At 42.2% G+C, this 16354-nt stretch overlaps 1 protein-coding gene across 1 annotated transcript in view; it reads right to left on the bottom strand.

The window, feature by feature from the left end:
- Positions 1–16354, bottom strand: part of SUCLG2 (succinate-CoA ligase GDP-forming subunit beta) — a 246723-nt gene that overhangs the window by 11493 nt on the left and 218876 nt on the right. The window contains exon 10 of the mRNA XM_075998800.1: positions 5583–5703. Coding sequence (XP_075854915.1) covers positions 5583–5703 — 121 coding nt within the window. The remainder of the gene's footprint in view (positions 1–5582; positions 5704–16354) is intronic.

Below are 16354 nucleotides of genomic sequence, written 5' to 3'. Positions count from 1 at the left end.
TGGTCACAGAACAAACAAGAAGGGCCACTTAACTTCATTCACACCAGATAGATGCTAGTAACAAAACACGCCATCGAGTTTTCCAAATGTCTGTCATCTTGGCCATTAAAAATCTTGCAGTTGCCCCGAGTATTATAAACATGTGGCAGAGTGCCTGAAACTTAGAAAGCGCTTCATAAATATTAGCAATAATAGTTATTTGCTATTGCAATTCAGACTCCGGTAAAGTTTTTCTGCCCTATCTCATTTTTAGTGTCCCTTGGGCTTTGCCATATGTGCTAGGATGATGGCAATTCCTTTCTCATCTTACTCTCCCCTGGCCAGGGACAATGGTGTGTGTTCCTTGAATGTCAACCAGTTTTAATACTAATAAGAATAAAGATCGTTGAGAAAAGTTCGCCGGCCGCAACAAGGAGCATAATGCTATGTCAGGTCAAATAGGAAACTGCCACTAAAATTGTGCAGACGTCCTTGCCCCTCTGTCAATCTAATGACGACAACGAAGACCTGCTCTGTTCAGAAAAAGAACAGGAAGGAACCACGTCATACTCTAAGGTTGTGTAAACATAATGGGAGGGGAGGAATTTATGTTTTGGCACAGAGAAAAGCAAATGAAAAATTTAGATGGGATGTAAAAGAAACTTCCCAAAAGTCCCTGCAGTTGGTAACTTTCCCCCCACTGGAAGCACCGAGAACCACACTTCCTGTGACAGGGTGTTTTGGTTTTGGTTGGTTTCTCATTGTAACGGACCATTTCCAGTACAGCCAGTCCTAATGTGGTTTACTAAGGGCCTTTAAAGTGGGGGTGACTTATGCATTTGTCTGTCGCGCCTCTCCTTGGACCACCCCCTGTGCCCCCAGGTCTCTCCCCGCAAGCATTCTACCTGATGTCGCAGCTTCATCTCAAACTTGGATGATGATGCTCCGACTCTGACCTTCCCAAGTCCATGGACCACGTCATCGTTTCCTCGGCCCCATAGATTTATATCCCTCAGTTCCCCTTGTTCTCTCACCTGCTTTTCTCTCTGCTCTTGCCCCCATCCCTCTATACGGCAACTCTGCCTGGGTTTTCGAGTCTACCTAAATGTCGTTGACTCTGGCTACTAACTTTTTATTTTCCAACTCTGTTCTTTTCAGCCATAATCTATTGTCGGAAAGCCATTATTCTCTCCAGGATGGGCCCTCGGATCTGCCCAGGTCCTGGGTTTCGTATTTTACCAGTGTTAACGAGCCCAGTGCCAACTCTTAGGCATGGAAGATGGCTTTCCCAATAACTGACTTCTGATCCTCCACCCCCCCTCCCCTCTCCTGCTTCCTTTCCAGCGATTCGAATCCCACATATCCTTCCAGGCTCAACTTGGAGATTCTCCTTGTATACTATTTCTTTGCTAAGGCCCACCTCTAAATCCACTACAATAGTCAATACTGAGTGAGCTTAAAAAATGGGGCATGCCAACGAAAGCAAGCAGAGCTACGACAGGCACTGAGCTTAAGGGACACATATTTCAGGAGTCTGGGTTTCCTTAGTGTAAAGAGTGCTGGGTGTGGTTTGCACTGCCTTCCCCTCATGGGGTCTATACAGATAATACCTTCTCCAAATTTCTGCCTTTTTTTTTTTTTTTGGTTATGTCTGATCAGCGCCAATGGTACACTTAGAACGGAAGGCTTCACCTTCCCCTTGCTTGTTACGCGGGACCCGTGCAATCTTGGGATAGGTCTCATCTTGGTGTGGGGCTGCTGGTTTCCCAGAAACCACACCTGTGGGCATCAGGGAGCTTGCCTGGCACCGTCAGGTTGCATGTGAGAGCCTGTCTCTCTCTCTCAGGACACTTGTCACACGTGATGCCAATTCCCACCAGAGGAAGAAAAGAACATCGGCCAGGACTCCAGAAATGTCGAAAGCTCCCCTACTTTCTCTCTCCTGATAAAGATCCCAGGTGCTTATTTACAGGACCGGGGCTGTTATGGTGAAAAGAGGACAGTGGCAAAGAAGGGCCGCCATGGAGATGTTTAGCCCACATAAACGTGCAGGGCAGTGCCCTCTCTGAGCTCGTCTTGAGCCATCACACTCAAGTCCCCACGATACAGCAGACGTTGTGAGGTCCACAGTGTCTTCGAGGATTCAGCCGACCAGGCTGGTGGCCGTCTGGCAACCCGGCTGGCCACTGCTAGGAAGACAGAAGCAGGTCCTATTACGGCAAACACTTGTTACCATTTTGTAGATATCATCTTTATTGCTAATTTTTTTTCTTCTTCGTTTTATTTTCATAATTATTTGGGATTTTTTTTTTTTTTTTACATTTCTGCTTATCCTCCTTACTGCCTAAAGCTCAAGGACCTGCACATAGTATTTATTTCTATATTAATTAACTAATTAAAACACCACACACCTCCTTGGAAAGTACATTCACTTAAGAGATGCGAATCTGATCATCTGACAAACGTAGAACTTTCAAATCTTCTTCCTAGTATCTTAGACACACCTCTGATACAATCAGCAGAGATTATAAGGGAGATAATCTTGGACGTGGTATTTTATAAATTTCAAGGTGTATCATCTGGGTATTAAGGGGATCATTTAATTCTTTTGGAATGCCAAGCATAGTGCGAAAATAAAAGAAGAGCTCCTTTTATTTGGAAAAAAATTGTACGTGGGGTAATTGTCTTTTCTATGCACAGATAACTAATAATTATGGGCCTCTGCACAGGGAAGATCGCTAGAGAGAATGAGCCCACTATAGCATGAACCCATTCTAGTTACTTCTACGTGACAGACAATAATACCATTTGCTGATAGAGACCTGCCCCACTTTAAGAACAAGAAAAGATTTGACTTTTATAATACAATCTGGGGGGGGGGGGGCTGTCTCTGGAAACTTTGACCCTATAAACAGTCTGATATCAACATTTTTTTTTTATTTACAAATTGAAATGTCTGTATGATATCAACATTTTAATCAGAAATATACCCATCCTGACACACTCATCATTAACTCTTTGATCAATTTTTTCATTATAGCTTTGCCAATTATAATATTTTGCTTTATTTTTTATTGGGATAAGTTATTTTTGTGTTTACACTTCTAAGAAGATTTAATTCATTGATATGTTTTTATGTCCATGTTAAGCTCTGCCAACTGGAGCATCTGCTATTTTTGTTTATCCTCGGTGATCATTACTTCTATCTCATCCATGCTGTGCAGATCTAAGCTTGTGAGGTAGCCCGTCTCAGGGAAGGAGAGAGGAGGAGAGGGGCCGAGATTGGGAGAAGAAAAAGATATAAAGAAACAAATACAGACACAAATAGGCTGCAGCTCTTCTGGAGTCTTGACTCCAAAGGACGGGGACTCACACAGCAGGGTCAAAATATCCTTGGACTTTATCAGGAGGAGAAGCAGGTTTTCCAGGGAACTACAGCTCCAGCCTTAGAGCTTGGGGAAACCGAGCTGTCCCCCAAAAATGATACTGTAGACATCGACTCTAGGGGGCTGCTTGGTTATTGCAGGCTGAACTTGTGAAGGAAGTGGGCAGGACTTCCGGAGAGTTCCCACGGTACAGCGTCTGTTTTTTGCTACTCTGCTGCAGGGGATCTCAAAGCATGGCCCGCAGAACCGGCGGGGGTTGGGGGGTAGGAGGGAGGTGCTTACGGTAAAGACTGTTTCCATGGTAACAGCAGTGGTAATAATAACAGTAATAGTAATCCTGTGTTGGCATCTCAAGCTGCTGGCATGTTAGCACGGGATCAAGACTGTGGCACTAAACTGTACCAGTAACCACTGTACTTTTTACCACAACACGCAGTAAAAAATTGCCACTTCAAATAAGAATGGTGACTAGTAAAAAAAAAAAACAAACCATATATATATGTATATATAAAAAAACATATTTTAATTTTATTCTATATATTTTAATTTTATTAAATCTCAAACCCTGAGTGCTGCATGTCTTTCTAATACTTTTTGTGACCACATGCAAAGTGCACACAAAGCAATTCCGGTGCACCCTCAACTACGGCGGCAGCTCCGAGGAAAAGCGCTGGGACACAACTGTCTCAGCATCGGGCTGAACTACTCGCTTTCCCACGGAACACTAGTTCTTCTTGGAACACAGACCACCGTGGTACGGCTGTTCAGACTTGGGCATGTGGCAGACACCGCCTCAAAAATGAGTGAGGCAGATCTGTCACATCAAGGAAAACTGGCGACTGGTGATAAAATGGGTTCTATAAAGTAAGACTCAAATTCTGGAAAACTCACACCCACCCTGTGAACTTGACGGCTCCCTAATACAAAGCTTTTCTGATGAGAATGGTGGTGACGTTAGCAAATGTGAATTTTTTGGTACTGTATAGTGAAATGGGCCAACCTTTGAAAGATCTGCATCGCTGAAAATTTTCCAAATGATCAATGCATGATGTTATGAATCACGCATGGGCAAAACCCACTGAATGTGCAAGACACATGAATCGATTTTAATATAAAAGAGTATGAAAAGTTCATTATGATAGTCAGATTCTACGTGAAAACTAATCTTTAATAAAGAAATCATTACCTATATAGACTTTTAGCGTAGTACCAAAGAATAATATTTATAACTATATGAAAAGTCAGTTAAATACTCCTCCAACTTCCAAATACATATCTCTGTGGGGCCAGATTTTCTTCACACACTTCGACCAAAACAGCATATTTTAACAGATTGTATGCAGAAATAGACAACGAGCTAGTTAAGAAAGGGATTTGCAAAATTGTAAAACAATGCCACTATTCTTACTAAAATTTTAAAAAGTAACTTTTCATAAAATATATAATGCATATAATATATGTAAAATACACAGTACAAAAATATAAAATATATTAGCCAGGCATGGTAACATGCACCTGTAGTCCCAGCTACTCGGGAGACTGAGGTGGTGGGACTGCTAGAGCCCAGGCATTTGAGGTTCCAGGCAGTGAGCTATGATCGTGCACTCTAGCCTGGGGGACAGAGCAAGACCCTATATCTTTAAAAAATAAAATAAAATAAAATAAATATATATGTATATATATATAGACACACATATATAACATAAAAATAAAAATTAATGATTTTAAAAAATTATGTAAATACTTTTAAAAATCCCAAATAATTTGCCATCAAAGTATTTATCAATTAAATCAATCAATAAATACGACAGATATAATCCCAAATATACGAAAGCTCTTTGGGATCTTCGGGTCAAAAAAGTTTGAGAACAGCTGCTCTCCCATGATGAATAATTCTTACAGGAACATATTTCAGAATGCTTTTTTCCCTGAACACTAATCTCATGAAAAAAAAATTCATAATAAAAGGGCTTCTGTTCTAGAATATACTTGGAAAAATCTGGAGAATCCTAACACCTGCCATCCTTGGATGGCTGCAATCCGTACCAGCCTGTCAGAGGCCCAGAGAAGTCTTGCTGTACTGCGTGTGTTTCAGCTTGTTCAACCCAGGGCCTCCTTACGTTATCTCAGGAAGTCGTGAACCCAGAACACGCTGGTCACCTGACCTTGGGGAAGGAGTCCTGGCGCAGTGGAAATCCGCCGTGACTCATGACTCACCTTCAAGCCGGACCACCAGGGGCACCTTGAGCTCTAGCTCCCGGCAGGCTTTGGTGATTCCATTGGCGATAATGGCGCAGTTGACGATGCCACCAAAAATATTGACGAGGATCGCTTCAACCTGAAATCAAAAAATAGACAGTTACCTATTAAAATGCCGACAGCCAACAGCCTCAAAAATAACTGGCTGGCCAGCTGCAAGCCTGGAATCCTAGTGCTTTGGGAGGCTGAGTTGGGAGGATCCCTTGAGCCCAGGAGTCTTAGATCGGCCTGGGCGACGGTGAGACCCTGTTTCTGCAAAACATAAAAAAAAAAAAAAAAATAGCTGGGTGTGGTGGCGCATGCCTGTAGTCCCAGCTATTTGGGAGGCTGGGGCAGGAGGATCGCTTGAGCCCAGGAATTTGAGGTTGCAGTGAGCTATGATGATGCCACTGCACTCTAGCCTGGGCAACAGAGTGAGATCCTGTCTCAAAAAAAAAAAAGAAAAGAGAAAAAAAAAAAAAAACTGGTTAAATGAGAGACAATTAAAATAAAACTCCTTGGGGTTTTTTGTTTCTTTTCACACAGAGCATAAAACACAAAAAAAGGCCCAGAACATGGTAAGAAAGTTAATATTTAATAATGAATATAGAGACTTTTAGTGTAGCACCAAAGAATAATATTCAGAACTATATGAAAAGTCAATTAAAGGTAAAAACTATTTTCATAGTAACAGCAGAGTAACAATGACAGTAATAATACTGTTGACATCTGCATTACATGTATCCCTATATAACATTACCATATTAATCATATTATCTCATCAATCACTCTACTGAACTCAAAACGAATCTGATTACCATTCCTTTGTGTATTTATTATATACTGTCTTTTTTTAAATATTGTTGTTCTTTTGATGAGTAGCGTCACTTAAAATTCCACATACTTATGTTTTTTTCTCCATGATTTACAATTAAATTTATATGTGTCATGGTGCCTCATGCAGTATTTCAAGGCCGGGAATTTACTATTTGTTGTCTAATATTAACAGGTAAAGATTCAAACTTTTCTGTGCTTCCTTAATACCTCTTTGATATGCTAGGAGTATAGTCTCAAAATTCAGAGTTAGTTTAATAATCTTAGGTAACAATCTTTTTTATTAAAAAAAAAAAAAAAGTCCCCTAAAATAAAGAGATGCAAGTGCATAACACAAAAGTCAAACCATGGACTGGAATTTTTCAGAAATGCAAATTTAAAGCCATCATTTTAACTTGTTTGTACATATTCCATATTCAAAGGCATGTGGGCCAAGAAAGTTGTACTTGTCCTGACTTGATAAATAGGCACAAGAAAATCCTGTATAATTAACATGAAGAACGAGATAATGAAGAGAATTCATTACCTAGATTAATTGATAACACCCACAGAAAATGGCTTATTCATCAAGCTGGAGGCATCAAAGTTCCAACAATAGAATCACAATTAAATTACGCTACACTAATTGCAAAGCATATATGTACGTGCCGTGTGCCATTTTTGAATCCCGTTATTTCAGCATGCTAAATTAACTGTACAAAACATATGAGAAAAGAATAGCTTACATTTCTATAGCAGTTAACTGTTTAGAAAGTGCCATTTACACGAGTCTTCGTTTTTTTTTTATTTTGATCCTTCCCAGAACCCTATTCGTTAGGTAAGGTGAGGGTTGGCTGTAGCTGATAAAGCCATTGGGGGCATTTAGCCAAGGTGACATAGATGACACGTAGCAGGGCTCAGGCCCCAGGTCAGCTCGCTGCGTCGCCTGCTGACTTCTCCATTCATGCAGTTGCCAGCGCTGGGACTCTGGCCAGGGCACCTGGCCTCTCTTGAGCATGCTTTCCTCATCTTCAGAAGGGGAATTATAGTAGTCCCTAGTCCATAAGGTTGGTGAAAGGCCTGACTGAGATAATACACATGAAATATTTTGTGCATGGCTTTAAATGTACTTGATGAATATTTACACATGCATTTATTCAGCAAGCAATGATGAAAGCGGGCAGGTTACCTAGGTAGCAAGTAAGAGAACCTTCTTCAGTCCACACACTGCAGCTATGTTGAATTCAAATATAATGGCAACACCAACTTACTGAAATTTGATAAAGAAGGTAGTATCTTAAGAACAAATAAATGAGCAGTATTTCTCAAACCAATTAAGAGACTGGGGCTACTCCCAAGAAAAGAAATCTCCCATTACTATTCACAGCGGGCTGACTGGTAAGCAGAAGGTTGCTTCCTAATGACAGCTATTAAGTGCTGTCAGCACTGAGCCTTGGTACGGCAGCAGTCTCCAAATAACCGTGGGGTGGAGAGGAACTTGCCAGAACAATGGAAGAACAACATTCAAGGGCAATAATGACTCCGCGGGATCCTGCATAGGAACTCAGGAACTGCTGGGGGCTCCTCAGGAAGGTTTGTGTGGAAGAACGAGGCCTTCCAGTGGAGCCCACGCCGGCAACCCGCACACCCCTGCCAATCTGGCTCCAACCCGCACACGCTTTAGGGTCGGATTCAGACGGCGGCTTCTCGGGGAAGCTTCCCCGTCTCACCAAGTTTCGGTGAATCACTCCACTGGATTCATCTGCCTGATCAACAGACAAATAGAACTGTCCGATGGTTCCACAGAGTAGTTATAGTTCAGATGATAAACCTTTGTGAATTCACCTAAACAGGTGGAAGGGGGGGATGGGAAGGTGGGGGGGAAGATGCTTGTGACCCAGTGATTTAAACAAGGCTTGGAAGCCGGCGTGGCCCTGGTGGGCGTCAGTTCCCACTTAGTCTCTCGTTGTGTTTAATTCGAGTCCAACACTGAAAATAGACATTCTTCATACATCACCTTATACCTGAAAGTAAGCCAAGTACCTCAGCTGGTGCTCAGCCCAAGGAAAAGCCCTGTTTCCCAACTGCAGAGGAATAACTGGCTTTGTCAGACTTACTAAGAAATGGATCGTTCTGGTCTCCAGTGTGGTTTATTCTCCCTCCTCGCTTGTGTGGGTCGTCTTTGTGCTCCTCTAAAACAAAGATTATGTATTTTTTTTCCCCATCTTTTTCTAATCAGCCACTAGCATGATCCACGACATGGCATAATCATCTAAGAAATAATAGTTTAAAGAATGAAATGAACTAAATTAATTTCAATAGCCACTTGGTCATCTCCCTTGTACCGGGCACAGGTAGAGTGCTTGCGATAGAGAGAAGAACAAGACATTATTCCTCCTCTCAAAGAGTTCGAAGAGTAGCTGGAGAGCCAGACCAGAGAAACGACAATTACAATACTGGCCTACGGATGGGTTCCACGGTCCAGGCCAGGGGCAGGGCAGTGAGGTAGGCCGCTGCGATGGATGAGAGGGGCTTATTGGAAGAGGTGATATTCCAGTAGACACAAGAGAAGGATCTGAGATAAAGGAGGCAGCCAGGAGAAAGGTGGAAATGTCACCCAGCTTAGTTCGTGGAGGAACCAGTGGTTGGAAGGGGAAGAACGCAGGAAGACACAGGCGAGGCTGAGGGTGGCCGGAGCCTGGTGCCTCTTACTCCTTTTCTCCTTTCACAACTGAGCGATGACAAGTCTTGGAAGCAACCTCCCTGGGAAATAGAGGGGAAGTGACAGCACAGGGACAAAGAGAAAAGCAAGTGCACGAGAGAGAATGAGAAATAATAGAGCAACCAGGTGAGATCATGAGAGAGACAGAGCAAGAGAGAGACAGGGCAAGCAAGCAAGAGGCAGTGACAGAGGGAGTACGAGAGAGTGCACAGGAAGGAGGAAGAGAGAGAGGGAGGGACGAAGGGAGAGTTGGACCGAAGAAGCAGCGTTTAGGATTTCTGTAAGAAGAACGACAGAAGCACACAGGCTGCTTAGCTCAGGGAAATGGGGTTGTTTAGGCCACACGACAGACCACACACAGAGCACCAAGAGGAGAATCACCACGGGGGTGGTGGGAAGACCCCACCCAATCAGAGATTACGCCGTTCTTACCCCCCTCTCTGAGTATAAAGCAATTTGCTACAGTGATGCACTTTAATGGAAATCTGATTTAAGGTTTCACTCTGGGCCGATTTCTATAATTAACTACTGTAATCTGCAATCTCAAACTGAGAATGAAATTAAGACAGTTAAAAAAAATGAAAGCCTCGTGACATCATTATTACTATTTAGTGTTTATAAAGCATGTCAAATTTCCAACGTGTGCCTCACATGTTCATTCATTTTGTAACCACTAACTGTTGTTCCATGACAACACCAATAGCAACTTTTAATTGTCTTTTTTTTTTCCCCCCCTGGCAAAGAAAATTAAAAAAAAAAAAAAAAAGTCAGCTCTAGGTCTGTTTAAAAACCCAGATGCTCTCCCGGAAAATCCCTAAGTGCTTTTGAGAACACAGACTTTTTTTCAGATTTTCTGGTGTGAATCATGAGGGCTGCTATTGACTGTTTTATAAAAGTCAAGATCATCTAATGAGGCAGTTCAGGTGCCAGATACAGAGCCCAGGACCTGACACCCCAGACGGCTGCTCCCAAGGTGCATTTGGGGCAGCCTCTGGCAGGCGTGCAGGTGGCCGGGCAGAACAAATTCGGGGCTTTCAAATGTCTGTGTGTGCGTGGCTTTGCAAAACACGCTCCGGCTGCAGATTTTAATGCACAATTAAAACTAAAAAATGAAATGCAAGAGAAGAAAAGCTACAGCCTTTGCAATGTAATCAAGCTCCTTTTGACCCCCACCCCCCAAACAAACAAAAATCAATACTAAAAAAAAAAAAAACAACCTTTTTTGGAAGATAGAGCCTTTTGAGTATCGAATGAACACGATGAGACCCTAGTCAGAGGAATTCATACACAGAACATTTTTCTGGGGTAATAATTTTAGATAATTCCCAGGACTCTACTGCGCCCATGGGACATGGCCTCAAAGGTAGAGAGTGGTGACACACAGCACACGCATACAGATGGGAACAGGGGCTTCAGGTGAATCGTATCTGCTTCGCAACTATCTATGGTATTTTGTCTAGATGTACACCTTTCTGGCAAAAGTGTCCATAATCTTTTAAGACTTGATATATCAACAATGACTACAAACATAACTAACACTTCTGAGCATCCAGCAGGTGGTATTCGGCATTCTGATTTACTTTACGTGTATTAACACATTTAACACGTGAGTGTTGTATGAGGTGGGTATAAACACCCCCATTTAAAAGATAAGAAAACTGAGGTGACGTTGAGGGAGAATCGCCAGCTTTATCTACTGTCAAATGTCCTTCAGAGCCAGCAAACCTACTGAAGGCCCTGAAATACATGTCATGCTTAGTATTTTCTCGTTTATTAGCACAGAGGATTCTGCCATAAACTTGTGAGACAGGCATTATCTACCCCATTGTGTTCATCTGTCTGTTTGTTTGTTTATTTTACTTTTTAAAATGCCCCTGTACCTTGAGGACAATAACCTACCCCGTTTTACAGATGAGAAAACCAAGACTCAGACAGGGTAAAAACAACTTGCATCAAACCATGCAGCCAGTATGGATATGTTGCCAAGCTCAAAAATTCAGTTCTTTCTCTTCGACATCATCCTGACTCCCTTTAACGAAATGCAAACAAATGCCCGGCTGCTCAAATAAAAGGTGAGTTATTTATTCAATATATCAAAGATATTCTTGAGAGCCTACTCTTTCCCTGGCTGGTCTTTCCACCATTGAGTATGGTCAGTAGTTAAGCTGGGCGAGAAAAACTTTAAAACCAGACAGAAATGTTCTCCATCTAAAACTGCTAAACTGTGACAGCAGGTAGGAAGGGAGGTAGACAGGGGAATGGCAGCAGGGACCCCCATTATAGACTGGGTGCTCAGGGGGGCCCTGTCCCAGGCAGAGACATTTAAGCTGGAGTCTGAGGAACACTCAAGGAAGAGGCCACGTAGATTAAGGGAATCTTCGGTTTCAGCAAACACCCTGAGAAAGAATGTGAGAAGCCTGGTCAGGAAGGGAGCTAACACTTATTTACCCATCCACGATGCATTCACGTTAAACTTTTAAGATACACTTTTGTTTTTTACACCTCCATTTTATGGGTAAACTGAGGCTCACAGACCTCAATAATATATTATCTCCAATAATATATTGTATAAATAACTCACCTTTTATTTGAGCAGTTGGGCATCTGTTTGCATTTCGTTAAAGGGAGTCGGGATGATGTCGAAGAAAAAGAACTGAATTTTTGAGCTTGACAATCTACTGGCTGCATAGTTTGATGCAAGTTGTTTTTACCCTCTCTGAGTCTTGGTTTTCTCATCTGTAAAACGGGGTAGGTTATTGTCCCCAATATCCATTTTATGGGTAAACAGAGGCAGTCACAGTTCAAACCGACCTCTGTTTCGGCAGGGCACATGCGGGTCGGGCTGGAATAGCCAGGTGATCTTAGGGGAGCCAATGCCATACGCCAGCAGTGGGCAAACCTTTGCTATGAAGAGCTGGTTAGGGCCGGGCGCGGTGGCTCACGCCTGTCATCCCAGCACTCTGGGAGGCCGAGGCCGGCAGATTGCTCGAGGTCAGGAGTTGGAAACCAGCCTGAGCAAGAGCGAGATCCCATCTCTACTATAAATAGAAAGAAATTAATTGGCCAACTAATATATATATATATATATATATATATATATATATATATATATATATATATATATAAAATGAGCCGGGCATGGTGGCACATGCCTGTAGTCCCGTTACTCGGGAGGCTGAGGCAGGAGGATCGCTTGAACCCAGGAGTTGGAGGTTGCTGTGAGCGAGGCTGACGCCACGGCACTCACTATAGCCTGGGCAACAAGCGAGACTCTCTTAAAAAAAAAAAAAAAAAAAAAAAAAGAGCTGGTTAGTATATATTAGTATATATTGTAGCTATGTATATTAGCTAGTTAGTATATATTTTAGGCTTTGTGGGCTAGTCTCTGTCACAAGCACTCCACCCTGTTGTTGTAGCATGAAAGCAGTCACAGACGAATGATATGTTAATGAATGAGCGTGGCTCTATTCCAGTACAAAACCTTACAAAAACAAGCGCTGGGTCAAATTTGGTGCATAGGCCCTAGTTTGCTAGCCACTGATATAGAGGTGGATTTGGTTCATTCCTCTCCAAATTTACTCAGGCACACCACTACCCCTCCTTATTTCTGTCACTTAATATATTTTTGATAGCACCTTTCAGATTTTAAGTTTTCTTTCTTTGTTGCACCATTTTCTTGGCCCCTGCTGACAACATAAGCTACCCAGGCCGTCCTGGTGGCCGATTACATAAATGTGTCCATTCCAACTTCAGTATCAGTCCTTTAAAACTAAAACCTGCACCTTTAACGAGTTCATAAAACGAATGCCTTTGCTTTATTCTTTTTCTCTCCCTGACACTGTTTGGAAGTGGACAAACAAACATCTGCAATAAGCCAGCCATTTTGCAATGGTTATTGCAGACGGTCAAGCACTGTGCTGCGTTTAGAATATATTGCAGCATACATATGGAGCACAATAAATGCAGATACTGGGTTTGGTCTCTACCTATTCCAATTTGAAATGCTAATTTGATCCCACTGCAGTGGGCACTCGGTTGATAAAAATCAAGCAAGCATGTTTACATTAGTCAAGATAAGGACTTTTTTTTAAAAAAAAAATCACAAGTTATTTTAATTCTGAATGCTGCTGCTCTTGTTTAAGCATCTGTTTTTGTAGAACTGTTTTTCTCTTCTCTGCTGTTGTTTTTATTTTCCTGATGAATTCTAATCATGTCTTCTAATCCATTGGCAGCCAACGAAGGAAAATAAATGGTGAAGGAAATTAGATGCAGCTTGGATAATTGATGTTTGTATGCTTGGCTTTAATAAAAATACTCTGCTAAATTAGAGGGGAGTCTAAACGGATTCAGTCAATAAGGAAGTGATTCAGGTGAGGAATTCAATCTTGGACTTTGTTGTAATCCTACAAATAAACCAACAGATCAGTTTAACTGGGACTAGACTTGCCTTCTGTTGAAAATCCCAGAGAGAGGCTCAGGCTTACTTTTCTACCTGTGGTCTGTTCTTGAAGTTTGAAATTATTTTCTTCTGTACAATTTCAAATGCTAGCCTCCTTGGGTTAAGGCAACTCGTGCACCACCAAAATAGCTACAAATGACATGTGAAAAAGAGAATGCCCCGAAAAACACCCTCTCGCTCTGCCCTTTTAATTTCTCCCAGGAAAAAAAAAAAAGAAAAAGAAATTTAGTAAGTTTATGATCTAGGCTGAACATCTCAGAATCAAAGAGAAATATCTTAAACATCACCCTTAATACTAAGCAACATGTTGGCATTCTTAATTCATCAATCAAGATAAACCAAACATCTGATTCCAAATTTCTAAACTGAGAGCATGGAAGTGACATCTGATGGATGAGTCCCCTGGGAACCAAGTCTCCACTCAGCCCAACCTCTGAGAACAGTCAGGGTGAGCCTGGGCAAATGGGTCTACTCTCTTCTTCCTAAACTCTTCACCCTACTTTCATCCTGTAAGTTTTTCCTCACCTGAGTAAGTAAAATCAGTATGGAGGCTTAAGATCCACTGAGTATTAATGTTTCTAAGTGCTAGGAAGGATGTACCATCCACCACCTTCCCTGGTAAATAAACTGAGACTTAAGTAGCTTGCTCGAGGTCACACAGCTACCAAGCGACAGAGTCAGGACCTGAACCAGGTCAGGCTGACATCAAAGGCCACGCTCCTTCTACTCCCCCCTGCAGTTTCTCTCTGACCAGTGACTACCGTGGTCAGTCAAGAGTCCCACCTCTTGGCCGGGCGCGGTGGCTCATGCCTGTAATCCTAGCACTCTGGGAGGCCAAGGCGGGAGGATTGCTTGAGGTCAGGAGTTCGAAACCAGCCTGAGCAAGAGCGAGACCCCGTCTCTACTATAAATAGAAAGAAATTAATTGGACAACTAAAAATATATACAAAAAATGAGCTGGGCACGGTGGCGCATGCCTGTAGTCCCAGCTACTCGGGAGGCTGAGGCAGGAGGATCCCTTGAGCCCAGGAGTTAGAGGTTGCTGTGAGCGAGGCTGATGCCACGGCACTCACTCTAGCCTGGGCAACAGAGTGAGACTCTGTCTCAAAAAAAAAGAGTCCCACCTCTAGTCTGGTCCTATTTCTAAGCTTCAAGGATATGCTCCTGAGTCCTACATTCTAGTGCCCAAGGATTTCTTGTTTTCAAATCTCATTGCTCAATGAAAATTGATCGGACGTAAGATGTATTCTATCGTTTTATGGATCTTTTGGTTCTTTACAACCCAAGATATTTCTTGCTTACTGGGAAAATTGTTGTCCAGAGCTTACGGTTTGCAATCTCTACATAGATGGGGCTGGGGACTACTAATAATGATGGCACAGTAGTGGGTCCTAGCCTTCAAAACCTAGACTCTGTCCTGAACTGAAATAGATGTCTCCAACAAGAACCCCTCCTCCTTTCCGACACACTGAAATTTATCCCTTTGCCACTCTTGCTATTTGTAATTGTGCTCGTGAAAATTCCAACAGAGACATCATCATGAGTTCAGATTTTGGATATCAGGTGGGTGAACGGTCAATGGGGCACACTGTAACTCTGCTCTTTGTACTTGGCTGTTTGGAGTGCCATGTTGAGATGATGAAGAAGAACCAAGAAACGTCTTGGTTCTGTCGGGGAAATCTCTGACCTCTTAACAACACCTACTGTGCAAGTGGAGGAAAGAGTACGAGCCAAGCAAGCGTGTTAAATATTTGTTTCCCTAACTCTGGAGTTACATACTACGTATGTTGATAACTGCAACTTAAGGTGTAATCTATCAACTCTGCTTCACACAGAACATGTGAGGCAGTAAGGAAATCCAGTTCACACTGGGGCATAACTACCAACGATCTCATCAATCATGCATATTTAGGTATATCTCAACCATAAAAGTTAAATACAGACTTTCAGCTCTAGATAAGATCCTGGCACCACCTCCTATTATGAATACTGGTTTATTTTAACAGCTTAAAAAACACCGTGAATACCGCACCAGATAAATCATAAAGCCCTATTTCCTCTCAAAATGAGTATGTTTTCTTAAGTTGAGATTTTCCAAAGGTATTCTATGAAGCAGTCGACCTAAGTAATGCTCCCTGAAAAAAAAAAAAAAATCATCTTCTGGTCAAAACAATGTGGATTCTAGCTTAAGTGAGCTTTAGCAGACCATCTGTGCTCTAACTTATAACACCCTAATTCAGTCATTTTCTGCAAGTGTCAATGGGTTGGAAATTTGATCGGCAGAGACCCGTTAAGAGAGATGTCCAGGAGCCATGCCATTGGTGATTAGCTGGCACAAGGATGTCGGGTCCTCCTCCACAGAGATGCTAACCAGTTCACTATGTAGGTCAAACTTATAGATCTGCAAAAGTAGAGGGCTCTCACAATCAAAAACCACCACCACAAACATCCTGGCCAGGCCGAGGGAGGCATACAAATGCTTCCCCAGTTGCCAGCAAACAGTAGTGGTTAAGTCAGATATTGACAAGTTTTCTAGGAGCAGGGAAAAAAATCTCAAGATGGAAATATTAATTGGCATTATAAGCAGGTACAGACAGCAAGGAGTTAAACGGACTAAAGGGCACAGAGGTTTGGGGAAACAGCACAAACATTTTTTTTTTTTTTAATTTGATAGAGACATTTCCCAGATTCTTTTGAATCTGAGAATCAGAACCATTACCATGATTACAAAAGCCACTTGGACATTTAGAATGGCAA

The sequence above is a fragment of the Microcebus murinus genome, chromosome 30, assembly GCF_040939455.1.
Source record: "Microcebus murinus isolate Inina chromosome 30, M.murinus_Inina_mat1.0, whole genome shotgun sequence".
In the NCBI taxonomy this organism is placed as follows: Eukaryota; Metazoa; Chordata; class Mammalia; order Primates; family Cheirogaleidae; genus Microcebus; species Microcebus murinus.
This window is presented reverse-complemented; position numbering and strand designations above follow the sequence as displayed.